The sequence below is a fragment of the Bufo bufo genome, chromosome 10, assembly GCF_905171765.1.
Source record: "Bufo bufo chromosome 10, aBufBuf1.1, whole genome shotgun sequence".
NCBI lineage: Eukaryota > Metazoa > Chordata > Amphibia > Anura > Bufonidae > Bufo > Bufo bufo.
Window position 1 is genome coordinate 53,045,472 of NC_053398.1, and position 27,462 is coordinate 53,072,933.

A 27,462-nucleotide genomic window follows, 5' to 3' on the forward strand; every position below is an offset into this window, starting at 1 on the left:
CCTGCAAGAAAAGTGGTAAAAACACAAATAAACCACACAGTGTATTAAAATATTTTATTTTTCTGCTCCGGAGGCCGCCCCCTGTCTTCTTTATTAGCTCTTTTACCAGGGGGGGGCTCTTCTTCTTCCGATATCCCGACGGGTCTTCTCCGCTATCCGGGGGGGGTCTTCTCAACTCTCCGGGGTTCTCCTTCTGTCTTCTCCTTCTGTCTTGTTGTCTCCTTCTGTCTTCTGTCTCCGGGGGGGGCTCTTCTTCTTCCGATATCCCGACGGGTCTTCTCCGCTATCCGGGGGGGTCTTCTCAACTCTCCGGGGTTCTCCTTCTGTCTTCTCCTTCTGTCTTCTCCTTCTGTCTTCTCCTTCTGTCTTGTTGTCTCGGCGCACCCCGATTCTTCGAGTCAACAACAGAGAGAGGCGAAAACAAGAAGAGAAGACGAAGAATCGGGGTGCGCCGAGACAACAAGACAGAAGGAGAAGACAGAAGGAGAAGACAGAAGGAGAACCCCGGAGAGTTGAGAAGACCCCCCCGGATAGCGGAGAAGACCCGTCGGGATATCGGAAGAAGAAGAGCCCCCCCCGGAGACAGAAGACAGAAGGAGACAACAAGACAGAAGGAGAAGACAGAAGGAGAACCCCGGAGAGTTGAGAAGACCCCCCCCGGATAGCGGAGAAGACCCGTCGGGATATCGGAAGAAGAAGAGCCCCCCCCTGGTAAAAGAGCTAATAAAGAAGACAGGGGGCGGCCTCCGGAGCAGAAAAATAAAATATTTTAATACACTGTGTGGTTTATTTGTGTTTTTACCACTTTTCTTGCAGGTGAATGGGTAGGGGTACGATGTACCCCATACTCATTCACTTAGGGTGGGGGGCCGGTATCTGGGGGCCCCCTTATTAAAGGGGGCTCCCAGATTCCGATAAGCCTCCCGCCCGCATACCCCGACAACCAACGGCCAGGGTTGTCGGGAAGGGGCCCTGTCCTCATCAACATGGGGACAGGGTGCTCTGAGGTGGGGGGGCCGCAGTGCGCCCCCTGCCCCAGAGCACCCAACCCCCCATGTTGAGGGCATGCAGCCTGGTACGGCTCAGGAGGGGGGGGGGGCGCTCGCTCGTCCCCACTCCCTTCCTGGCTGGCCGGGTAGCGTGCTTTGGATACGGGTCTGGTATGGATTGTAGGGGGACCCCTACGCCGTTTTTTTCGGCGTAGGGGGGGCTCTCCTTACAACCCATAACAGACCTAAGGGCCCGGTATGCTCCTGAGGGCGGGACCCAGGCCGGATTTTTATTTAAAATCCGGCGGGGACTTCCCCCTCAGGATTCATAACAAACGCCGCACACGTGTAGAATTGGCGGGAATCCAAGTCGGATCTCCCGTCGCTTCTATGACGCGCTTGCTCTCCATCGCGGCAAGCCAGCTCGGCGCTGGCTCCCGCGATGGGGCTCGTATGTGCTCAATCTCGCCGAGAAATACAGCGAGATTGACACAAAATCGGGTTCACCTACTGTATTTGTGTCAGAAGTTGTGCTTTTTTTAATTTTTAGAATAATGATACAGCCATTTTATGATACTTTTATGCTGATTCTTTTTCCCCCTCTATATTAAGAAACACTATAGTCACCAGAACCACAACAGCTAAACGTAGTAGTTCTGGTGGCTATAACCTGTCTCTGCAAGCTTTTTAATGTAAACACTGCCTTTTCAGAAAAAAAGGCAGTATTTACATTACTGCCAAGGAACACCTGTAGTGGCCACTCATCCTTATTAAAGTTTACTACTCGACGAGGTGTGTGGATATTTTTTTGTGTGTGTGTGTTGTAGTGGAGGGCGTGATTGCATGCTAGGGTGTGGGAACGCGGGATCTAGGGGGCCCAAGTAAATTCTTGCCCAGGGTCCAAACAATATTAAAGACGGCCCTGCCAGCACTGATACCTTCTCAAACAGCTGGTTGGCGGGGGTACCGGGTGTCTGACCCCAACCAATCAACCCTTTAACCTAGGGGTCCCAGAAACTTCTGAAAAACCCTTTAACCTAGGGGTCCTAGAAAGAAATTTGGGGCTAAAAATCACTAGGTCTTTCTGTCCTAGGAGGTTACAGGTGTGGATGTAAAAGAGCATCAGGATGAACCCAATCAAATCTTTAAGGGTTTGGGTATGGCCATACAGAGTTTTTTGGACAAGGTTTTGAGGTGGATCTGCCTGCAGAATTTTCAGCTAAAGCCAGAAGTGGATCCAGCAGGAGGGAGACGTATAAATCCTTCCTTTTGTTTCTGGAAGAGAGCAGCGCACATACGGTAGGACTGTAAGGAGGAACCGGTTAAAGCTTCTACTTGGAGAGACTCACCTTATGGCATTGTGCTAGGAGCAATAACGTTCAATACAGCATGTAGGTTTTTAAATCGCCGACACTGCCACACGTATCCCCTCAAGCACGGCTGTGCAGGATAAAGGTGCAGTAGTAGTAGGAAGAACGGGATCGGCGGCACAACCAGGCAGGGCAGCAGGAATAGGTTGATTTTCTTTATTAACTCTTATGAGTGATGCGTTTTGGGGCTGGATGGGCCCCTTCTTCAGACCAAAGAGTGGGTTGTTGAAGTTGGTCTGAAGAAGGGGCCTGTCTGGCCCTGAAACGCGTCACTCATAAGAGTTGTTAAAGGTGCGCCTCCGATCCTGTTCTTCCTACTACTGCTCCTGTATATTTCTGATTCCTTCCAAATCCAATTCTGGCTTTGGCAGAAAATCCTGCAGGCAGTTCTGCTTCAAGACCTCTTCCAAAATCCTTTGTGTGGATGTACCCTAAAGCCAGACAGTGCAGATTTTCCGCTGCAGATATTTTATGGAAATGCGGCATGTGTTACATGCAGATTTGTCACAGATTTTGGTGCGGATTTCACTCTATGCATTGCAAAGGGTGAAGGAGAAATCCGCAGCATTGACATTACCACAGGTCAATTTATGCTGCAGATTTTTTCATACTGGTCTACGCACATTGGGACGGCATTCTGCCAGAACCATACTCTGAGGCTAGAACAATGTTCTGAAGTGACCCACCAACATCTGCAGTATGCATCACTACACGTTTGACAGTAATGCTGAGGTGGAGGATTAAAGCAAGACAGAGCAGGCACTGTGAAGAAAAACAGGATTTGTGGCATTCTACTACCTTATAAGTAACCTGCCTAACCCATGTGTTCTCATACAGTTCCCACTCTATTCCTCTATATTGCACCCACTTTTTTTAAACATTACATTGAACGGCTCACCTCGCTGCACAAGACTGGCACCATAGAAGTCTATGGGACCATCTTGATTCTGCCCTCAGCGGTGATTAGAGAAAGTGCGATATGCTTCTCTTCCCTCGTTCTAGGAAATGTAGGTGTACAGGGGTTGGACTGGCTAGAGACGCAACAGAGAAATGTCCTGGTGGGCTTACACCCAGAGGAGCCCTTCTGAATTCTACTGTGTCACCGTCCCCGGGCGGTCATATAGTATTGTCTGCTGCACTGTGGTATTTGGTTCTGCTGAGGCAGTATTTTGTGCTGCACTGTGGTATTTGGTTCTGTTGGGGCAGTATTTTGTGCTGCACTGTGGTATTTGGTTCTGCTGGGGCAGTATTTTGTGCTGCACTGTGGTATTTGGTTCTGCTGGGGCAGTATTTTGTGCTGCACTGTGGTATTTGGTTCTGCTGGGGCAGTATTTCGTGCTGCACTGTGGTATTTGGTTCTGCTGGGGCAGTATTTTGTGCTGCACTGTGGTATTTGGTTCTGCTGGGGCAGTATTTCGTGCTGCACTGTGGTATTTGGTTCTGCTGGGGCAGTATTTTGTGCTGCACTGTGGTATTTGGTTCTGCTGGGGCAGTATTTCGTGCTGCACTGTGGTATTTGGTTCTGCTGGGGCAGTATTTTGTGCTGCACTACAGTATTGCAGGCCCTGCATACTTCAGTGGTCTCTGCCTACTTATGCTGGCCCTATCTGCTTGTGTTGCCCCATCTTCTGTCAGTTTGGGGCCACAACATGGGGCCAATTTTAGTTAGTTTTTTTAGGGCTACTATAAGTTTCCAGTCCGTCCCTGTCGGTGGGGGTCTCGGCGCTCAGATACCCACTGATCAAAAGTTTTTGGAAGAGTTAGTGACCCTTTACCAGCAAGAACAGCACGGCATGCAGCACCGGACACAAGGGCGGAAGTGGGGTCTATCTGGGCGCCATTGGAGTTTATCTTATGTCCTGTGTTGCACAGCATTGTAACGTCAATTATACACAGAACTCACAATGCAGATGTGAACAAAGCCTTAAAGGGACACTGACAGGCCAAATCAGCATATATAGTTAGATATATGACATTACAGGTCTTATAGAGTCTTTTAAAAGCATATAAGTATCCCCCCCTGTCCACCTTATAAAGAGCGAAATATAAAGTTTTATAACCTGCTTGTTCGGTCAGCAATCTGCCCAAGGGGCGGCGTTTCATGTGAAAATGCGCCCAGCTAGCCGCTCCCAACTGCCGTTCTTAAGCCCCGCCCAGCTCATCATTATTCACTTCGCTGGGCGGCGGCTAGAACTCTCCCCAGTCCCGATCCTGCGCATGGGCAATTCAATCCTCTGGGACGCACTATTAACCCCTTTGACGATGTGAGTGAGCAGCGCTCTGAACAGTGCATGGCTGAGGCTGCAGCTGCCTCCAAGACGCAGGCAGGCTGTGTGTGTACGCATGCGCAATCTAACCATGGCGGGGCGCAGGCGCAGAAGATTGGGTATGAACGATGCCCAGAGGATTGAATTGCCCATGCGCAGGATCAGGACTGGGGAGAGTTCTAGCCGCCGCCCAGCGAAGTGAATAATGATGAGCTGGGCGGGGCTTAAGAACGGCAGTTGGGAAGGCTGGCTGGGCGCATTTTCACATGAAACGCCGCCCCTTGGGCAGATTGCTGACCGAACAAGCAGGTTATAAAACTTTATATTTCGCTCTTTATAAGGTGGACAGGGGGGATACTTGTATGCTTTTAAAAGACTCTATAAGACCTGTAATGTCATATATCTAACTATATATGCTGATTTGGCCTGTCAGTGTCCCTTTAACGTTTACTGCATATGTCCTTGTACTTTTACATGTATATTCTGGTCTTATGTTTTTTTTTTCTTGTCAAAGTCCAAAACCAGTAAAAGCAAGATATAGGCAATTATTGTTGTTGGGATCTGATAAACCAGTTTTATTATGGGTCTATTGGCAAGAATTTGCATTAACATATTTCTTTTTATTATTAGGGAGAGCAGTATTTCAGGTTCAGTCTCCATTTAAAATCTTTCTGACTGGCTGGCTAAGATAGTGCCGTATCTATGTGCCCTGCACTGTGTATAACAAAATGCTCAGGTTTGACCAACACCATTTAGATTTTGCAAGCAAATGACCCTAGTAGGGCAGACGAGAAGAGTTTGATGGCATTCAAAAGCTGAAGACCTGTCATTTACCATTTGGTGATAACTCATGTACGGTATTTTACTGTGCGTGTGTCAAAAATAATACTGAAATAGGCATTCAACTTTTTATTAAAAATACTGTCTGCAATGGTGGGAAATGATGTGACTGGTGTTCCTAGACATATAGTAATTCCTCATGCTGTGGCATCTTTCCACTTTATCATCACCCCAATACTCCAAAGATATGTAGGCAATAAATGATTTCCTTCTGTCCCACCTAACAGAGCCCATGACTGATTCCCAGGGTCAGACTGGCCCATCAGAATACCAGTCTCTGACCCTATAGTGGGTCAAAAGGTCCATGAGAAAAAAATCATTTGGAGCTGCCTTTTGAGCTAATTACTTGCTTCTAAGGTCTATTTCTTTGATTCAAAACTTACAGGATTTTATAAATGATAATGAGTTTGGGCCCTGAGAATAACTTCCTCTGGTGGGCCCAAGGAACCCCAGTCTGACACAGGAGATTCCTAAACTACTGTAAATAGTCCACTTTGGTAAAACCATTACTGCATTTAGTTGAAATTGCATGAAGCTCTCAGGGTTTTGGGTTCTCACATCTGCCTATGTTTTTCTGTGGGGCACCATGGCAAGCAAAACACAGGGGTGCTAAGGGAGACATTATTAAATGGGCACAGTGGAAACCATTTTCATGGCATAGTGACATACCATAGAATACAGCGGTAGTCAGTTTGTGGGGACTGTGGGCAAACCCAAATATATGGGTAGTGACATGGTAGACAATATTTTATGGGTACTGATATAGAGGACTATTTGTAAAGCACAAATATTTGTCTGTTTTTATGCATTTATGTGCTGTATAGCGGTAATTTTTTGAGCACTGTATGGCACTCATCCTTAAAGGGAACCTGTCACCAGTTTTATGGTGTCCTAACTAAGGGCAACATAAGTAAGTGACTGATTCTCTTAGCACAATGCTGGGTCACTTTCTTTAATGGACCCAGTCAATCTCCCAACATCTTGTATTGAAAAGCTCCAGCTGATAATGATGAGTCCTGAATATTCATGAGCTCCTGACTCTCCCCGCCCACCTGCTGCTGATTGACAGTTATTTTCCATATGAACCAGCAGCAGGTGGGCGGGGGAGTGGCTATAGCTCTGAATTAAATATACGCTGGACTCAATGACATCATGCCGGACTCCAATCAGCTCATTAGCATGCGGCATCTTTGTGTGTATATTATGAGGTAACCTTCTGTCACACCAGTAAGTGAATACATCTAAGGTACTTTTTAGTAGTTAATGATTGTATATAATTAGTTAGATTATAATCAAATATCCACATGACAGGTTCCCTTTAAAGGGGTTGTCAGGGACTAACATGTTGATGAGGTCATCAATATGAGATCGTTAGGGCTGACGCCCGTACCGATCCACTGTTAGTGGCGCATGCCGGTTCCGGAAGTGAACAGTGTACGGAGCCTGAACACTACTGCTCCGTACACTGTGTAGTGGCCATTTTCGGGCAGTGTAGTTCAGCTCCCAATCACTGCCTCTCTAACCACCGCTCGCTTCATCCAGATCCCGCGAGCTTTGAACCAGGCTGTAGGAGGTTGGATGGCTGGGATGGGCTGTAATAGGGCAGTCAGTGGAGGCTCGAGCGAAGTGCGCCAGCCGGCGCATGCGCACTTCGCTATACGAGGCTGCTGCCAGTAGTCCGCACGGGCGCATCAGGATATACCTAGTGCGCACGCGCGGGATCTGGATGAAGCGAGCGGTGGTTAGAGAGGCAGTGATGACGTGAGGTAGGCGGATCGCATAAAAGGGAGGGCGGCGATTTCAGCTGAGAAGGCGGCGCTGGGCACCTAAACGACATGGCTGCAGCCGGGCACCTTTCACCATGAGACGTCCCCTTGGACACATTTTTAAGTGATTGACAGGTGATATAAACCGCTTTTTTTTTAGGAATATAGAGTCACAGGGGCATTTGATAAACTCACTTTAGGATTCTGTGTTTTACAAGGGACATCGCCATATGTTTAGCTTATAGGGCTCATTTCTGATGACAGAATCCCTTTAAATAGGAGCTTTAGCTGCAGTACCTGAGAACGGCCACTACTGTGGTGTTTTGCCTCTGTACACTATTTACTTCGGGGACCTGTGGCTGCCGCTAACAGCTGATTGGTGACGGGTGTTGGACCCCCACTGATCTATGGATAGGTCATTAATATGTTGGTCCTGGAAAACTCCTTTAAGGCATACAGTTCAGCTGTAAAAAAAAACAAAAAACGTTATGATTGTTAGGTGAATGGGCAGGGTTATGGGGCCTTGATTTTCATGTATTTTGAAGTGTTTACTACTACGTTTACGAGGTAAGAGCTGGTTACAAATTGGCTCCACCTATCGGAGTACAGCTTTCTATGTATTAATTGCATATTACTCAAATAATCTACACTAAGAACTGGATGTTGCACATGCTTCTACTTAATGAATTGTAGGATGATTATTATATCTGCTTGAGAACTAGATCTCGGCGTCGCTGGTGTAATACTTCTCACCAGTAATAGTTATATAGGGAGTGGAGAAAAGACATTATGTACAACTCCCACTTCCAGTTGTAGCATGCTGGAAATCACCGCTTCACGACAGGTGCCGAGCAATAGATTGACGGCCATATTAGCTGCACATTTGTGAGAGAATAATTATGCATCCGAAATCGCAGGAACAGCATGTATCCTATGTCCTCTATCAAATGCAATGCAAACAAGTGTTTTGTGGACCCTTTTATTATGGGAATGCTTAATACAGTATTTCCTTTCGATAAATCTAGTCGTTCAAACTCTGCTTTTGGCATAATCTAAAGATCACACACCTGTCTTGATATCCCCTGCGCTCCCGGAGGCTCACGCCTCGTCATAAACTGGGCACATCGCCCTGCAGTCCGCGCGCCTAACTAGAAATCAGAGCTGTTCAGTTCACCTGATTCTTATCTCCCCAACATTATCTGTCAGGGGAGATTGATATTATTCTGATTATTATTACAAATTTATTTCCATATCATGTATTATTATGAAAATGCTTGTTTTACCAGTCACTCCTGGTAAATGGAGTTTAATATAATCCACGTTTTACCTTCTAACCCTTTGTTTATTCTCTTATTGTTTTCCAGCAAATAGTTTCAAACCCTCAGTTTATCGTGGACGGGGCTACAAGAACAGACATCTGTCAGGGAGCTCTTGGTAAGTCAGAATACGGGATGGCGGAAGGCATGCATACTTTAAATGGACGCCTCCCGTAGGGTCCCAAAGATAGAACAGATAATCTTATACTGCTCAGTATGACAAGTAAATTACTATCAGGTTTAACATAACACATAAGGCCTCGTGCACACGACTGTACGTGTTTTGCAAACTGTGTATACTGCCATGTGAATCCTCTGCCGGATCTCAAAACCGGAATACAAAGTGCAGATGTGAAAGTAGCCTAAGAAGGATCGTTTAATACTCCACACTAGGGATGAGCGAATTTCATATTTTGAAATTCGTTCACACTTTGTTTGCTGGTTAAAGGTGAATTATGTTATGGATTCCGTTACCACGGACCATAACGCAATTCTATGACGGAATGCATAACGGAATGTCTTTAGTGGAATTCCGTTATTCATTCCATCATAATAGAAGTCTATAGGCTGCAAACTGGATCCGTCACGTTTCAGTTATGCAGATGAGCACTTATGGAAGAATTTTCTAAAATTGTCATTGCTATTCCCCATAATTTGCCCTGGCAACGTCACATGCAAATGTTAGGCTACTACTGGCGTCAAAACCTTCAAGGTGGTGCAACTATTTCTTCAGTGATTGAAGCAGAAAGCGCACTGCATACAAAACGCCACCCTCAATCTACATTCAGGATTTTCAAATTAGACCATGAGGCTTGCAGCCAGGAAAATCTAGATTTTATTGTGTCATTCCTGGCATTTAAACCATTAAACTGAACTTTTGCATATATGGCAATGAAGTAGCGAAGTATCTAGGCACAATGTGATGCTTCTTCCTATGATGCTGATCACGACACTGTATGTGTGGTATTGGCCTCTTGTAAACACATGCTGGTGTCCTCTGTTGTGGCACCACCAGGGCCTGGGTGTGAGTGCTGCCCCTGTAGCCTGGGTTGCCAACCAGGATTTGTCATTTTACTGGACAACTTATCCCAAAATCATGGACAGCCAACATTTTTATGGACAAAGTGGAAAGCCATAATGGATGATAGATTATTGGTAATACCTGTCTATAGCTGAATATACTGATAAGAACTCATTACCAGCATTTACTGTGAGCTGTAAAATGATAATTACCACCAAAGTAGTCAAGTACCATCATCCTCTAAAAAAAAAAATCACAAAAACCTCCTATTTTTCTTCGGACACAGGAAAAAAGTTGCCTATTATTACAGACTGTCCAGAAATTTCTGGATGGTTGGCAACCCTGCCTTTCGCTGTAATAGCTGTGCCTCTGGTAGTACTGTACTCATAAACTGTAATGAGAATATGGACAGTTATATCAATATTCATGACACAACACCTAAGATACCAACACCCAGACTTTAGCAGATCCCATGCTTCAGAAAATAGCCAAGGTTCTGGAAAAGTCACTGTCGGCACTGACAAATTTGTAGTGCTGCCTCCCAGCCCTGCAGCATATGTGCTGGAGAATATCCAAAACTTCCAGAAATCTAGAAGGCCTTCACTATTTATGGGCTGGGAGTAACAACACCAAAGGAAGTTCCTGGGCCCCAATCAAAAAACAGAGCCACACCTATTATGTCCCATTTATGATACTGTTGTCTTTTAATGTGGGAGATTGGTCTTTAGGGACCCCTCGGGCAGCAGGGCCTGGATGTGACTGCTCCCTCTACATTCCCTGAAACCATGCCCCTGGCTTTTTGTTTCAACATTTTATGGCTCCTAACCCTTAGATGACCAACATACAGAATAAAGATCTCCACTGTAATGGAAATCTACTTGGTTCATGTTTGGATACATCAGAGGATTATACTGTTCAGAATGTGACCATGTAGGTCCAAAAAAGTTTGCGACCCTTTTGCAAACTTACTGCATTTTCAAGTATGGTCCAAATGTGGCCAAGAAAGTTGACACGGACTCCCAGTTATATGGCCACAAGATTTTCCAAAAAGCCACTGCGTCAAGTACAAGCTATGGGATTGGTTTAACACTTGGCCATGTTTGTGTGTGTACTTCCACTGCCATGTATTGTCCCTGTGAGAAGGTAAATGTAGTCTGTTCACATACATCAAATGGTTATCAGACAAGCCCCCATACTCCCTCAAAAAATGTGCCTGCTTTCCGCTGCCAAGTTTCAAGCAGATGAGAAAAATAATAGCAGGTATCTGCTAGGGCTTCTTTCCTCCAAGATCTGCTGCAGTGTTGAACATAATTTAACATAAGACCTGGGAAGTCTGAGAAAAGAGGCAGGGACTATGCGATTCTGTGAAGCCTGGGTGATTTTGTGACAAAATGATAGCTACATAACTGCCAAAATTACTGTTGTAACCTAATTACTTTCAGTATGCAGCTACAAGAGGGAGACATCAAAAGCATGACTGACTGGCACATGAAGAAAATATAACCCATGCCAAAAATGTGCTTAAAGTACTTTAGAGCACTATTTCTCAACCAGGGCTTGTCATGGGTCAAGCAGAGAAGTCAACAAGTCTTGACCAGAATATAGACTATAGAATGCTTTGTCTTCCGCTAGGCTATATTTCTTTGAAGTGCAAATAGGATATGTGCTACTCAGTTTTGGTTCGATTGGCCAATCGTCTAATGTGGATTGTGAAGGTCTGGTCACTTGCCAAAGATGGCTTTACTGATCGCCACATGCAGGATAGTGCATGGCTTACAGCAGGTCATTAGTATGGACCCTCTCCTCTGTCTCCTGATAAGGCTGGTAGGTTCCTGAGATGAAATGTGTAGGGACTTGCGGTAGATAAGTCATGTTCCCTGCTGGATTGTAGATTTCCCCTTTCCCCTTGTAGAGACATCTCCAAAGTCTGCATACTAGGGACAGGTTCTAGACAAGGACACCCTTTCCCTTGCCGAACGCTCCTTATTGGGAGATCATTTAGGGCATAATAAGGATTCCTTCCCTGCATGATTTTTATTAGGGGTCCATTATTGTCAGAGCTTGCACCCACCGGAGGATCTTCTGGTACTCTGATTGGTCAGTCTGACCCAGAGGGGTTCCATAGTGATCTATAGATGCTGATAAGACCATTCCTTTATTTCTGTCCCCCATATATGTGGCTGATTTATGGTCTGCTCCTTCTTTGGGTCAATACTGCCTTGAGTGTATCCACTTATTTGTGATCTTGGTCAGAATGACAAGATTTTTGGGGGAGATTTATCACAACTGATGTAAAGAAAAACTGGCTTAGGCCTCATGCACACAATTGTGTGACGGCCTTGCCCATGCTGCGGACCACAAATTGCGCCCCACAATGCACGGGCACCCACCATTTGCCCACCGTCTGTGGACACAGACATTCACTTGAATGGGGTCTGCGATCCGTATCCGACTGTCCACAGTGCAAAAAAGTAGTGCATGCACCGTATCTTCCATAACGCGCACCCGTTCAAGTGATCGTTACGCACCTGCATTGGGTGGAGTTAGGGGCACGGCTTAGTATTGTAACATTTGACACTGCTATTGTCCTTCCCTGGCATTTTCAAAAGCTGGCTGGTATGGCCTACGGCTATGAGGGCATGCTGGGAGTTGTGGTTTTTGCAGCAGTTGTAGGGCCATTGCTTTGACATCCCTGTTTTATGGTAATAGTGATGCCTTCATCTTTACATATGCCGCAGTCTTGGTCTAGAATACATTTTCATGCTAAGAGAGTTTGTTTCTCTCGAGTGGAGACCTTCACGGGGGAGCTCCAGGGTATGGTGTGTGGGAGTTGAAGGGCGCGTAGGTTGTGGTTTTAATTGGGGCGTGTGACACAGGGATTCCCCCAGGCATCACTCCCTCCCCCTGCCTCACATTGCTCTTCTCTGAGTCATTGCTCTTTGGCTCAGGCGTGTCTGTATTTGTGTATGTGTGTTTTTACAATGCTGTTACATATTCCATCGCCTGCATGCTGTACTTTGTGTGTGTGTGTGTGTGTGTGTGTGTGTGTGTATATATATATATATATATATATATATATATATATATATATATATATATATATATATATATATACACATACAGGGGCGTAGCTATAGGGGGTGCAGAGGTAGCACCAAAGGGGGCCCAAAGACCCTTGTGCCACATAAGAAGACACCGGTATTATGGAAAGTGCATACTAGTCAAGTTACACCCCTGGCTGGAGGGAAGGGGTTAGGTCAAGAATTTGGCATGGGGGGGGGAGTTGGGGGTGCCGTTTTCAATTTTTGCCTCCCTGGCCATAAAGCACTGAGGAAAGGGGGGGGGGGGGGGGGCAAGCTGAAATCTGGCACCAGGGCCCATGAGCCTTTAGCTACACCTCGCCTTTTACTCACATTCTCATCATTGCTGAGTCACATTTCCATCTGTATCTAGTATCTGCAGTCGTCTCCAGTTCCTTTAGTACTGCATTGTTACTTCCTCTCCAGACAGTATTTCTAGTTTTTGCTTTGCTAAATCATAGTGAATAATGACACTAATTAGCTCCTTGGCGCACTGTCCACAAGCACAATGATAAATCTTCTCCCGACCACTATGTGCATGTGAACACAGCTGACTGTCCTCATTCTCATGGAGCTGCTCCTTTTGATTGTGACTTCGGTCCACGTTTTGCCGCAAGATCCAAATACATGTGATGTGTGAAGACAGTCCTGTCTTTGTTCACATGAATGGGTAAACATATTGGCTTGGGGCATATATTGGACGTATACTCACATCATTAAAGGGGTGTTCCCATGATTAATGTAAAAAAAATGGAAACCAGACATGGTATACTACATTTCTAACAAACTAGAACCAGCCCGGTACCTCACATGGGTCCAGAGATCTGCTCATTCATTGTTCTGCTAGATTTATTTCAAGCTGGCGGCTTAGGGGCTGTGTGCTTTCCCAGGAGGCATGTCCTTTCTGCTGCAGCTGGTGGCAGTTGAAGGATGGAACCGAGAATGTGCTGCCATCTCAGTAAGCGGGACAGAGAAATTACAAAAAGAGCAAACCGCAGGTGGCGCTATACAGATAGAGTTAATTGAATAACTCGGCAATAATACATTTGTAATTACATGCAATTACAAAAGTATTCAGATCCTGGTGCTGGTTTGAATAATGTAGAATATGTTTCATTGGACAACCCCTTTAACTGGCAAATACTTACCATTAATGGTTGCTAAGAAGATGAAGACGTACTGAAAAACTATTTCGATCCTGTATACAGTGTCTCAGACTGTCTGATCATCCGGCTCTTTCCTCCAGCACAGAACAGTAATATAATGTTGAATTTCATAAGAATGGGAACTTATAAATAAATTAATAAAAAACAAAATATATATATATATGCATATTGTGCTTTGACATTTTATTTTGGCCTGTCTTCTACAGATTATGTTCACACAATGGGATTTGCACATGGATTTTGCCACTTATTCCGTCCTGAAATCTGTTTGCAGTCCACATCCCTTAAATGTGAATAGTACTTGCAAGCACGGACAATTTCAGCACAGATTTCATCACAGAAATACGTGGTATTTTGCTAACTTTGGGTTGCAGGACAATGGGGCAAATCTGTGTACAGGTCCACGGCAATGCAAACTGCAAACCAGGGCACACCCTGCAATAGATTGCTGCCATTGATTTGCTTATTTACTTTGGCTTTTTGCTAACTTTCTTTTCTTCTACCTTTCAAAAGGTTGCGTTTTTAGAAGTGTATAATTGTGAAAGGTGTGACATGTAAGGCTACTTTCACACTAGCGTTCGGGGCTCCGCTCGTGAGCTCCGTTTGAAGAGTCTCACAAGTGGCCCCGAACGCATCCGTCCAGCCCTAATGCATTCTGAGTGGATGCGGATCCGCTGAGAATGCATCAGTCTGGCGGCGTTCAGCCTCCGCTCCGCTCAGCAGGCGGACACCTGAACGCTGCTTGCAGCGTTCGGGTGTCCGCCTGGCCGTGCGGAGGCGAGCGGATCCGTCCAGACTTACAATGTGAGTCAATGGGGACGGATCCGTTTGAAGATGACACAATATGGCTCAATCTTGAAACGGATTCGTCCCCCATTGACTTTCAATGTAAAGTCTGGACGGATCCGTTCAGGCTACTTTCACACTTAGAAATTTTTCTAAGTTATAATGCAGACAGATCCGTTCTGAACTGATACAAACGTCTGCATTATAGGAGCGGATCCGTCTGAGCAGACATCAGACGGACCCTCTCTGAACGCTAGTGTGAAAGTAGCCTAACCCTTTTTCACAGGCCAAGATGGCTTACCGAAGGGACACATTGACCATTTTATGTGCTATCAACCGGATAGGTTATGGCTTCAGAGATATCGGAGCGTAGGCTTCTTCAGCATGATAGCAGATCTGATGATCACATTTTTGCCGTTCTTCACCTTTTCACACTGTTGCCATAAATACCAGGAATGTTTCTGTTCTAGCCGCATATTAAGACTGTTTGCTCTCTTTTGCTCATTCTTTCCAGGTGACTGTTGGCTTCTCGCTGCTATTGCCTCCTTGACATTAAATGACACTCTCCTCCACCGAGTGGTTCCTCATGGTCAGAGCTTTCAGCAGAATTACGCAGGACTCTTCCATTTCCAGGTAATGACTGGTATCCACACCTTTTAAGACTACACCTAGACTGTCTGTAGCAATTTTATTGATTTTTAACTCAAGCAACCACTGGAGTGCACGAGACTGCATACAACTTCATTTACTGGACGACTGCTATAGCTCAATAGTTAAAATCAATTAAAAGTGCTACAAAACGTCTAGGTGTAGCCCCAGCCATAGTGATTTTCACACATGGGTACTGCAGGTTAATGGGTTTGTGCCACATAGTTGTTACTTCTCATGCAAGATGAGAAAATGCAGCATGTTCTTTATTTTACATTTTTCACACAGGACTTGCCCATTCAAGTCAACAGATAGGGGGAAAAAATCTTAACCACACTGAAGGACAGTCTGTTTTTGTCATGCATGTGAAAAACCTATAAAAAATGTAAGGGCTTAAAGGGCTTCTGTCACCCCCAAAACCCTTTTTTTTTTTTTTTTTAGCTTGTTAAAATCCTTTTATAACGACTATTCCCTACATCCCTGCAAAAAACCGACCCCTCGTCCTGTTGATTGACAGGGCCAGCGAGTGCTCTCCTCCGCGCAGGCGCTCTGAGAGAAGTCACCGCAATTTTTTTTTAAAAAGTACGTTAAAAAGGTTTTTCTAAGACTTATATACTGATTACCTATCTTTTGGATAGGTCATCAATATCAGAATAGCGGGGGTCCGACACCCAGGCCCCCTGCCGATCAGTGGTTTGAGAAGGCTCTGGTGCTTGGAGTAGTGCCGCTGCCTTCTCACAGCTTTTCCCAGGCCATGTGAAATCCCCCTTGTCAATCACATGGCCTAAGTGCAGCTCGGTCCCTCTGAAGCAGGGGTCTCAAACTCGCGGCCCGCGGGCCATTTGCGGCCCACAGTACAATATTTTGTGGCTCGCACCAACGGCCGGCCTGCGCAAAAATGAATGAATGAATGAAAAAAAATAATTCATCTGACTCACTGTAGTACTGCTGCAGCGCCGCGCCGCCCGCCCAGCCTGCGAGTGCCGTCATGGCAACACACGGTCACATGGGCTCAGGGCAGGCCACGGGGGTGTGACAGGGTGAGTGAGCAGCGCCGCGGCGGCGGGAAGCAGCCAGAGCAGAGGGACTTTCAGTGGCGAGCAGTCTGACACAGCCACAGCGGTCAGAAAAAGATTGAATTGAAGAGTCGCAGGCAGGAGAGTCAGGACAGGTCAGGTTGTGTTATGTTAGGGTAGAGAGTGTGATGTGAGTGACAACACAACATGGATGGCATGGAGGGGGAGAAATATGATAACATGGATGGGGGGGAGAAATGTGACAAGATGGAGGGAGCCAGAGGGGGAGAAATGTGACAACATGGAGGGAGCCGGGGGGGGGGAGAAATGTGACAACATGGAGGGAGCCGGGGGGGGGAGAAATGTGACAACATGGAGGGAGCCGGGGGGGGGGGGGGGGGGAAGAAATGTGACAACATGGAGGGGGGGGGAAGAAATGTGACAACAGGGAGGGGGGGGGAGAAATGTGACAACATGGAGGGAGGGGGGGGAGGAGAAATGTGACATTTAGGGGGTGAAATCTGACCTGTTCAGGACACTTCATGTTCAGAAGAAATAATTAAAACTGTTAATAATGACATTTGAGGACTTTTTTTGTGTGAAATCCCTTATGCGGCCCAGCCTCACCCAGACTCTGCCTCCTGCGGCCCCCAGGTAAATTGAGTTTGAGACCCCTGCTCTGAAGTGAATGAGGCTGAGCTGCGATACCAAGCACAGCCACTATACAATGTACGGCGCTGTGCTTGGTGAGCAGAAAGAAGGCCGCAGTGCTCACCGGAGAGCCGCTGCTTTCTCAAACATCTGATCAGTGTGGGTCCCAGGTGTCAGACCACCACTGATCAGATACTTATGACCTATCTAAAGGATAGGTCATCAGTATAAAACAACTTTAAAATAATTCCATTGTTAAAATGGTTTTCCCATCTGGACGTTTATGGCATATAGATAGGATATGCCATAAATGTTAGATAGGTGCAAGTCCCACCTCTGGGACCCACTCCTATCTCAAGAACGGAGCAGCGCAAGCTATAGGACTTCTGAATACAGCTGACTGAGCGCACGTGGGTATTTTCAGAAGTCCCATAGCAGTGAATACAGAAAGCTGTGCATGTGTGGTGTGCTCTCCAGTCACAGCAGGGCCCCATTCTTGATACAAGAGCAGGTCCCAGAGGTGGGACTTACACCTACCCAACATTTATGGCATATCCTATCGACATGCAGTTAATGTCCAGATAGGACAACCCCTTACAAGAAATATTCTCACTAAAACTGGGGTTTGCCCAGGACACCAACCCTCTTCATGCAGTCTGACCAGTCATATCAAAGGCAATAGTCTCATGCACTGGCCACACCACAACAGCACAACACAAGAGGGAAGCCGTGCATGACGCAATTGCAGTGTTTAGATAAGGCCACAATGAAGAAGATGGCCCTGGATGCTTACAATGCATCTATGGCCTGTAGGTAAAGCTGAGATGGAAGAAATGCCACTATCCCAGTGACAGCACAGTCTATTTCTTTGATAAGTGGTGAGCGGCGAATGCTACTTGTCTAGATGACTCTTGTCTAATTTACCATTTGTATGTAAAATGAATGCAGAGAACACATGATCTCACTGAAGGTTATGGCTGAGGGTGGTATGTTTCAGGATCACACCCATCATTGTTTAGTATCAAAACCTTTTTAATCTCCACAACTCCACCTTAGGCTACATTCACACGTCCGTGGTGTATTGCGGACCCGCAAATTGCGGGTCCGCAACACACCAACCCGTCATCCCCATTGAAATGCCTATTCTTGTCCGCAAGCTGCGGACAAGAATACGACATGCTCTATCTTTTTGCAGAGCTGCGGACCCAAAATCGGGACCGCGCTCCGCAATTGCGGCTGCAGACAGCACACTGTGTGCTGTCCGCATCCATTCCGTCCTCATAGAGAATGAATGGGTCCGCATCCGTTCCGCAAAATTGTGGAAAGGATGCGGACCCATTTTGCGGATGTGTGAATTGAGCCTTAATATGGCATTCCAACCAAGATACAAAGACCTGCACATGTCATATTGTAAGTCCTAGGTACTCAACCAGTAGATTGAGGTCCTGAGTAGATGATCACACTGCCTTGGTTCAACGCTAAGAACATTTCATTTAGAGGTCATCATAGGACATGTGCCATACACTAATACTTCTACTTTACTAAGGGTCACTGTCGGTTCTGTAACTTTTGACATGTCATGAGTTGATATCATTGGGTGTTTTGGTGACGAAACTGACTCTTCACAAGATTCTGATGAAACTGATTGGGTGTCGCTCAGCAGAGTGAAGAAGTAATATGTGGTCAGAGTAAAACTTAACGTTTAATTAGAGCAATTAGAAAAATGGGTCCCAAGATAACAGATAACAACAGATTATATGTATACATACATACACATTCGGAGCAACACGGCGGTATACCAAACGGATGCAAGAAGTGCCAATAACAGATAAATGATGCTCGGCGGCACCAATAAGTAACCGGTTGGTCCTACCACATAGATGAAACGCTCCAAAATCAGCAATTGTCCGGCCGGTGTTGATTGATGTGCACACCGTTGCTGGCGGCAATTAGCATAAAACAGGGTGGTTGGCAAAACTGGCTGGCCCTAGAATTACCCTAGGAACCTACGCTGGCCTATGTGACCGGATGGCGGGGACCCGCCACCAGTCACCAACAGGAACCTCACCCTGGAATTGTGCGCCCTAGAAAGCCCTTGCTTACCTGGTCCCTACATGCACGTTTCGCTAGGAGAGATGAGTAACAAGCTCATCAGGGGTAACATGGGAGCTTGGGCTGGACCTGTGCAGGGTGCACTGACAATACTGTCAATAGTGCGCTCTACACAGACACAAAATACCCCACGATCCAGATATGGATCCAAGTGGGCGAATTAGCTATAGGAGGAAAGGGGGGGGTTTCAGATATAGAACCCTCTCCTAACAGCTCACTGAGACGCATGGACTGATGTAGCCTAGGTAGCGCTTGAGAGACGCTACCTTTTAAAGTGAAAGCCAGCTTCAAAATGAGGCTTGGCTAAAGACACACCCACCTCAGTCGGAGCGAGCGGTGGACGTCCGCGCATGCGCGGAACGAAGCTACGCACAGAGAGAGGAGGGCAGGGTAGCGGACGTAAGTGACTGGAGTGACGTCACCACGCCACAACTCGCAGATGCACGCGAGATGACGCGACGGTTGCCTAGCAAACAGGACGCTATTCCCAGGCACCGTCGGACCGCACAGCTCCAGATATGTTGCTGCGCTTTTAATATAGATAAGGTATTAATGGCATATAGATAAAACAAATATAAGAATCAAGGCTATGTTGGCAGTATAAGAACACAAGTAAAAGGGGCAAAAGGGAAATGACATCAGGAGAAGGGACAGGTAAACGAGGACAGAGGGGGATGGGGAAGGTGATGGTATATACCCAGATAAGGGGTATAGCAGTGAATATGCATACACCACTATGTATATGTATAAAGACATATAGAGGCACCATCAAGATACATTATAGGTGACCCATCGTTGAGCTATATGAAACAGCTGAAGTTAAGCTGTTCATTAAGCCCCGTGGGTGAGACTGTGCCCAGCGTGAAAATCCAGCGAGATTCTCTCTGGAGTAGCATGCGGTCCCAGTCTCCACCACGGGCCGGACGGACAACTTGCTCAATTCCTATTGCCTTGAGGCAATTTGAATTCCCCTGATGGTGATCGTGGACATGCCTTGACACTGCCGTGTCCCTGTTATTGGCAATGTCGCCAAGATGCTCCCCCAGGCGTCTACGCAGCTCACGTTTAGTTTTTCCCACGTATTCCAAACCGCAGGCGCAAGTGATCTTATAAATGACGCCCTGCGTCTTGCAGTTGATGAAATCCCTGATGGGGAACGTTTTTGACAAATTGGAGCTGTAAAAGGTTTTACCTGGTTGAATAAACCCACAGGCTACACATCCACTACATCTAAAGCAGCCGATTGGCCTACGGTCGAGCCAGGTGTCTTGCCTAGGGACAGATGTAAAGTGGCTGTGAACAAGAAGATCCTTCAAATTACTACCCCTTCTAAATGTTATCTGGGGGTAATCATGCACGGCTTCTTTAATATCGGGGTCCATCAGCAAGATGGGCCAGTGCTTCTTGAGGATCCCTCTAATCTTGTCAGCACAGCCATCAAAAGTACCTAGTAATCGGATCTTCTGATCCTGGGGCGGTCTTACCCTAGGCACCAGGAGATCAGGGCGGGCCGTGTCGGTCGCCCTATGGTAGGCCTGTCTGAGTACATCATCGGGGTACCCCCTATTAAGGAATCTGGTCCTCAGGTCATTAGCCCTCTTTTTGAAATCAGATCCCTCGGAGCAGTTACGCCTGAGGCGCAGGTATTGGCCACATGGAATGCCCCTTTTCAGGGGGGTAGGGTGGCTACTACTCCAGTGGAGGACCGAATTTGTAGAGGTCGGCTTTCTAAAAATGGTAGTAGAAAGCTCATCATCACCTTTCCTCGATATAGAGACATCGAGGAAAGGGAGGCTCACTGGATGGGAGTCGTGCGTGAACCTCAAGCCTATGTCGTTGCAGTTTAATTTAGCGACAAAGTCAGAGAAGGACGACTTTGAGTCGTTCCAGATGAGGAAGACGTCGTCGATGTAACGGGCCCACAGGCCTATGGGCCCGGTACTCGACGACATCTCCTCAGAGAACACATAGGTAGACTCCCACCAGCCCAGGAGCAAGTTAGCGTACGCCGGCGCACAGGAGCAACCCATCGCCGTGCCCCTGAGCTGGTGGTAGAGTCTTGTGCCAAAAAGGAAAAAATTGTGCGTCAACAGATATTCAAGCAGTCTCAGGACAAAGATGTTATGCTCGGAGTACTGACAGCCCCTCATACTAAGATAGTATCCAACTGCCTTAAGACCAACTGTGTGAGGGATGGATGAGTACAAAGCCTCCACATCGATGCTGCCCAGTATGGCCTGTGGATCAATGCTCACCCCATCCAGTCTTTTAAGCAGGTCCATGGTGTCCCTGACATAAGATGGCAGGGACACCACGAAGGGCATAAGGACTTTGTCGATATAGACACCCAAGTTTTGACTGAGACAGCCAACACCCGAGACAATTGGCCTACCTTTAAGGGGGGTTGTCCCCTTATGCACCTTCGGTAGGCTATAAAAGGTGGCGATCACCGGGTGCTTGGGATAAAGAAAGTCCAGTTCCTCAGGAGAAATTAAATTCTTGGTTTTGGCGTCCTGTAAAATATCCAAGAGTTCAACTAAATACACGTCAGTTGGATTATATGACAGAACCTCATAGCTTTTTTTGTCCCGGAGGATCTGTTCGCACATGCCCTTATAATCCGCTGTGTTCAGGATCACCGTGTTGCCCCCTTTATCTGAGGGCTTGACGGTGATCGTGGAGTCATTTTTTTAGTGAAGTGATGGCTTCCCATTCTTCCCTAGTGCAATTGTTGCAGGAGGGAAGAGAGGTGATTTGTTTCAGATCTGCGGATACCAGTTTGAGAAAAATATCCAAACACGATATATCGCTAGAAGGAGGCATTCTGGTACTTTTATTTTTAAGGGTCGTGAAGGGGCCCAGACCAGATGAACCTCCAACTGTTTCCTCCAAACTGTACAGCAGTCTGACATCAGATAAAATATCCAAGGGGATACCCAGTTCCAAACACTGCCGTTCATCCTTGTGTCTAAAGAACTTACGCCACCTTAATTTTCTTATGAACAAATTTAAATCCTTTGTCCAAGTAAAGGTGTCAAAACGGCAAGTGGGGACAAAAGATAGGCCCTTGCTGAGGACAGCCATCTCAGTTGTATTTAATATTCGCTTGGACAGATTAATTACCTGGGGGCCTGCTGATCCCGTGTCCGCGACCTGTTCCTCAGCGGATAGGGGATAGCCTGATCTAAAAAAACTCTGGGGTAAACCCCTTCCCCTACCTCCACGTCCCCCGCCCCTTCTATTTTGAGTCTTCCGTCTAGATACTGAGCTTGTTTGCTCACGGTCACTATCAGAGTGGTCAGTCTCCGTAGTGGATAAGTCGGAGGCCACCTCCCTGACAGTGACTTTATCTTTGAGAACGGAATACGCCTTATTGTCCTTAAATTCGGCAAGATCCTTGTTAAATTGCCGGTGTTTCCGCTCTCTAAGATAAAATTGATATTTCTCTATAGATGTTTGCAATAATTTCTCTTTGTTAATGAAGTCGGGGTCCTGGGTGAAGGTTTTAGTAACTTCAATCTGAGCCTTTAATCGCTCCCCCAGACTCTCAAGATTTAACTTCTCCTCCTCTAATAACAAAACCATGAACTGAAGGGAGCTGGCGGTGGCTAATTGTTCCCAGCGGTTACTAAAGCCAGGACTTCTCTGTCGACTGACAGGGGTGATAGAAATCCTCAGGCCCCTGGGAACAATGCCATGCTTGATATAATTATCGAGGCTCTGCACCTCCCACCAGCTCGATAAATGTTCTTTATAAAGTTTGTTCAATTCCTTGAAAGCAGTTTTGAAAGAGGGAACAAATTTCTTTTGCACATATGATTTATCACAGAAGACCTCCTTTGCCTCATCCAACCATGTGTCCGTATTGAGACCAACAGACAAGAAACCTGCCATACCAAGAAAAATTGAGTACAAAATAGCAATTTAAATATTGTGGGTGACCACCTGGAACAAACAGAAGAAGTAATATGTGGTCAGAGTAAAACTTAACGTTTAATTAGAGCAATTAGAAAAATGGGTCCCAAGATAACAGATAACAACAGATTATATGTATACATACATACACATTCGGAGCAACACGGCGGTATACCAAACGGATGCAAGAAGTGCCAATAACAGATAAATGATGCTCGGCGGCACCAATAAGTAACCGGTTGGTCCTACCACATAGATGAAACGCTCCAAAATCAGCAATTGTCCGGCCGGTGTTGATTGATGTGCACACCGTTGCTGGCGGCAATTAGCATAAAACAGGGTGGTTGGCAAAACTGGCTGGCCCTAGAATTACCCTAGGAACCTACGCTGGCCTATGTGACCGGATGGCGGGGACCCGCCACCAGTCACCAACAGGAACCTCACCCTGGAATTGTGCGCCCTAGAAAGCCCTTGCTTACCTGGTCCCTACATGCACGTTTCGCTAGGAGAGATGAGTAACAAGCTCATCAGGGGTAACATGGGAGCTTGGGCTGGACCTGTGCAGGGTGCACTGACAATACTGTCAATAGTGCGCTCTACACAGACACAAAATACCCCACGATCCAGATATGGATCCAAGTGGGCGAATTAGCTATAGGAGGAAAGGGGGGGGTTTCAGATATAGAACCCTCTCCTAACAGCTCACTGAGACGCATGGACTGATGTAGCCTAGGTAGCGCTTGAGAGACGCTACCTTTTAAAGTGAAAGCCAGCTTCATACTGGGCAGCATCGATGTGGAGGCTTTGTACTCATACATCCCTCACACAGTTGGTCTTAAGGCAGTTGGATACTATCTTAGTATGAGGGGCTGTCAGTACTCCGAGCATAACATCTTTGTCCTGAGACTGCTTGAATATCTGTTGACGCACAATTTTTTCCTTTTTGGCACAAGACTCTACCACCAGCTCAGGGGCACGGCGATGGGTTGCTCCTGTGCGCCGGCGTACGCTAACTTGCTCCTGGGCTGGTGGGAGTCTACCTATGTGTTCTCTGAGGAGATGTCGTCGAGTACCGGGCCCATAGGCCTGTGGGCCCGTTACATCGACGACGTCTTCCTCATCTGGAACGACTCAAAGTCGTCCTTCTCTGACTTTGTCGCTAAATTAAACTGCAACGACATAGGCTTGAGGTTCACGCACGACTCCCATCCAGTGAGCCTCCCTTTCCTCGATGTCTCTATATCGAGGAAAGGTGATGATGAGCTTTCTACTACCATTTTTAGAAAGCCGACCTCTACAAATTCGGTCCTCCACTGGAGTAGTAGCCACCCTACCCCCCTGAAAAGGGGCATTCCATGTGGCCAATACCTGCGCCTCAGGCGTAACTGCTCCGAGGGATCTGATTTCAAAAAGAGGGCTAATGACCTGAGGACCAGATTCCTTAATAGGGGGTACCCCGATGATGTACTCAGACAGGCCTACCATAGGGCGACCGACACGGCCCGCCCTGATCTCCTGGTGCCTAGGGTAAGACCGCCCCAGGATCAGAAGATCCGATTACTAGGTACTTTTGATGGCTGTGCTGACAAGATTAGAGGGATCCTCAAGAAGCACTGGCCCATCTTGCTGATGGACCCCGATATTAAAGAAGCCGTGCATGATTACCCCCAGATAACATTTAGAAGGGGTAGTAATTTGAAGGATCTTCTTGTTCACAGCCACTTTACATCTGTCCCTAGGCAAGGCACCTGGCTCGACCGTAGGCCAATCGGCTGCTTTAGATGTAGTGGATGTGTAGCCTGTGGGTTTATTCAACCAGGTAAAACCTTTTACAGCTCCAATTTGTCAAAAACGTTCCCCATCAGGGATTTCATCAACTGCAAGACGCAGGGCGTCATTTATAAGATCACTTGCGCCTGCGGTTTGGAATACGTGGGAAAAACTAAACGTGAGCTGCGTAGACGCCTGGGGGAGCATCTTGGCGACATTGCCAATAACAGGGACACGGCAGTGTCAAGGCATGTCCACGATCACCATCAGGGGAATTCAAATTGCCTCAAGGCAATAGGAATTGAGCAAGTTGTCCGTCCGGCCCGTGGTGGAGACTGGGACCGCATGCTACTCCAGAGAGAATCTCGCTGGATTTTCACGCTGGGCACAGTCTCACCCACGGGGCTTAATGAACAGCTTAACTTCAGCTGTTTCATATAGCTCAATGATGGGTCACCTATAATGTATCTTGATGGTGCCTCTATATGTCTTTATACATATACATAGTGGTGTATGCATATTCACTGCTATACCCCTTATCTGGGTATATACCATCACCTTCCCCATCCCCCTCTGTCCTCGTTTACCTGTCCCTTCTCCTGATGTCATTTCCCTTTTGCCCCTTTTACTTGTGTTCTTATACTGCCAACATAGCCTTGATTCTTATATTTGTTTTATCTATATGCCATTAATACCTTATCTATATTAAAAGCGCAGCAACATATCTGGAGCTGTGCGGTCCGACGGTGCCTGGGAATAGCGTCCTGTTTGCTAGGCAACCGTCGCGTCATCTCGCGTGCATCTGCGAGTTGTGGCGTGGTGACGTCACTCCAGTCACTTACGTCCGCTACCCTGCCCTCCTCTCTCTGTGCGTAGCTTCGTTCCGCGCATGCGCGGACGTCCACCGCTCGCTCCGACTGAGGTGGGTGTGTCTTTAACCAAGCCTCATTTTGAAGCTGGCTTTCACTTTAAAAGGTAGCGTCTCTCAAGCGCTACCTAGGCTACATCAGTCCATGCGTCTCAGTGAGCTGTTAGGAGAGGGTTCTATATCTGAAACCCCCCCCTTTCCTCCTATAGCTAATTCGCCCACTTGGATCCATATCTGGATCGTGGGGTATTTTGTGTCTGTGTAGAGCGCACTATTGACAGTATTGTCAGTGCACCCTGCACAGGTCCAGCCCAAGCTCCCATGTTACCCCTGATGAGCTTGTTACTCATCTCTCCTAGCGAAACGTGCATGTAGGGACCAGGTAAGCAAGGGCTTTCTAGGGCGCACAATTCCAGGGTGAGGTTCCTGTTGGTGACTGGTGGCGGGTCCCCGCCATCCGGTCACATAGGCCAGCGTAGGTTCCTAGGGTAATTCTAGGGCCAGCCAGTTTTGCCAACCACCCTGTTTTATGCTAATTGCCGCCAGCAACGGTGTGCACATCAATCAACACCGGCCGGACAATTGCTGATTTTGGAGCGTTTCATCTATGTGGTAGGACCAACCGGTTACTTATTGGTGCCGCCGAGCATCATTTATCTGTTATTGGCACTTCTTGCATCCGTTTGGTATACCGCCGTGTTGCTCCGAATGTGTATGTATGTATACATATAATCTGTTGTTATCTGTTATCTTGGGACCCATTTTTCTAATTGCTCTAATTAAACGTTAAGTTTTACTCTGACCACATATTACTTCTTCTGTTTGTTCCAGGTGGTCACCCACAATATTTAAATTGCTATTTTGTCGCTCAGCAGAGTACTGCAGCCAGTGAACCATAGCTCAGTGCTGTATGCAGTAGGCATAAGGCGAACCTGTCACCATGAAAATGCAGTGCAATCTGCAGCACGTTATAGAGCAGGAGGAGCTGAGAAGATTGATATGTAGGGGGTCATTTATCAATCTCAAATAGGCCTAAATTAGGCATATTTCAGGTACAGATTGTGGCGCAACAGTTAGTTACACCGCAATCTGCGACTTCTCCCCGTTCACGCCAGGTCTAAAATTGGGGGCATGGCGGGTAAGGGGTTTGAGGCGTAGAAAAACATCTAAATGTAAGACAGCTAGGAAGATGTCCTACATTTAGAACTGACGGAGGATCCTCCGAAGTTATGAAAAGGCCGGCGCCTCTTCATAACTTCAACGGAACCACCTCCAGCTCAGGTCTTTCTCAAGACTGGCATCTAAAACGCGGTCCTACTAAATGTGCCCCATACTTTTATAGGAAAAGACTCAGTGTAAGGCCCCATGCACACAACCATACAAATCGCAGATCCGCAAAATATGGATCTGGTTTGTGTGCTGTCCACATTTTATTTGCAGACTAATTGTCTTCAATACATTTGGGGTGGACATTTTGTGTGTGCTTTCCACAAATATGTAGAACATGTCCTATACTTGTCTGCAAAATGAGGACCTATTGAAGTCAATGCGTCTTCAAAAATAATGCGGATGCAAAATTGACCACATCCATATTTTTGCAGACTGCAAAATGGATACAGTCATGTGCATGAGACCTTACTTGCATTCTATTCATTTAATTCTAGCAAGGGACTCATTTTCTCTTCTACTGAAAAAAACGTTGCAGTGGTCTTCTGGTATACCAATACAGGCTGGGAGCTTGAGCGGTGTACACGTGTGTACACGTTATGTGCTTTTTGTCTTCCTTTCTTTGTCCTTATTATTTTGCTACCACAGGAGGGTGTAGACGTATGAGATTAACTATTGTGACGCCAAATCCTGCTTCATACGCCTACTCTTCTC

At 46.6% G+C, this 27,462-nt stretch overlaps 1 protein-coding gene across 1 annotated transcript in view; it reads left to right on the plus strand.

Moving 5' to 3' along the window:
• Nucleotides 1–27,462, plus strand: part of CAPN1 (calpain 1) — an 89,004-nt gene that overhangs the window by 14,475 nt on the left and 47,067 nt on the right. The window contains exons 3-4 of the mRNA XM_040410133.1: nt 8,597–8,666; nt 15,116–15,234. Of these exons, the coding sequence (XP_040266067.1) occupies nt 8,597–8,666; nt 15,116–15,234 (189 nt within the window). The remainder of the gene's footprint in view (nt 1–8,596; nt 8,667–15,115; nt 15,235–27,462) is intronic.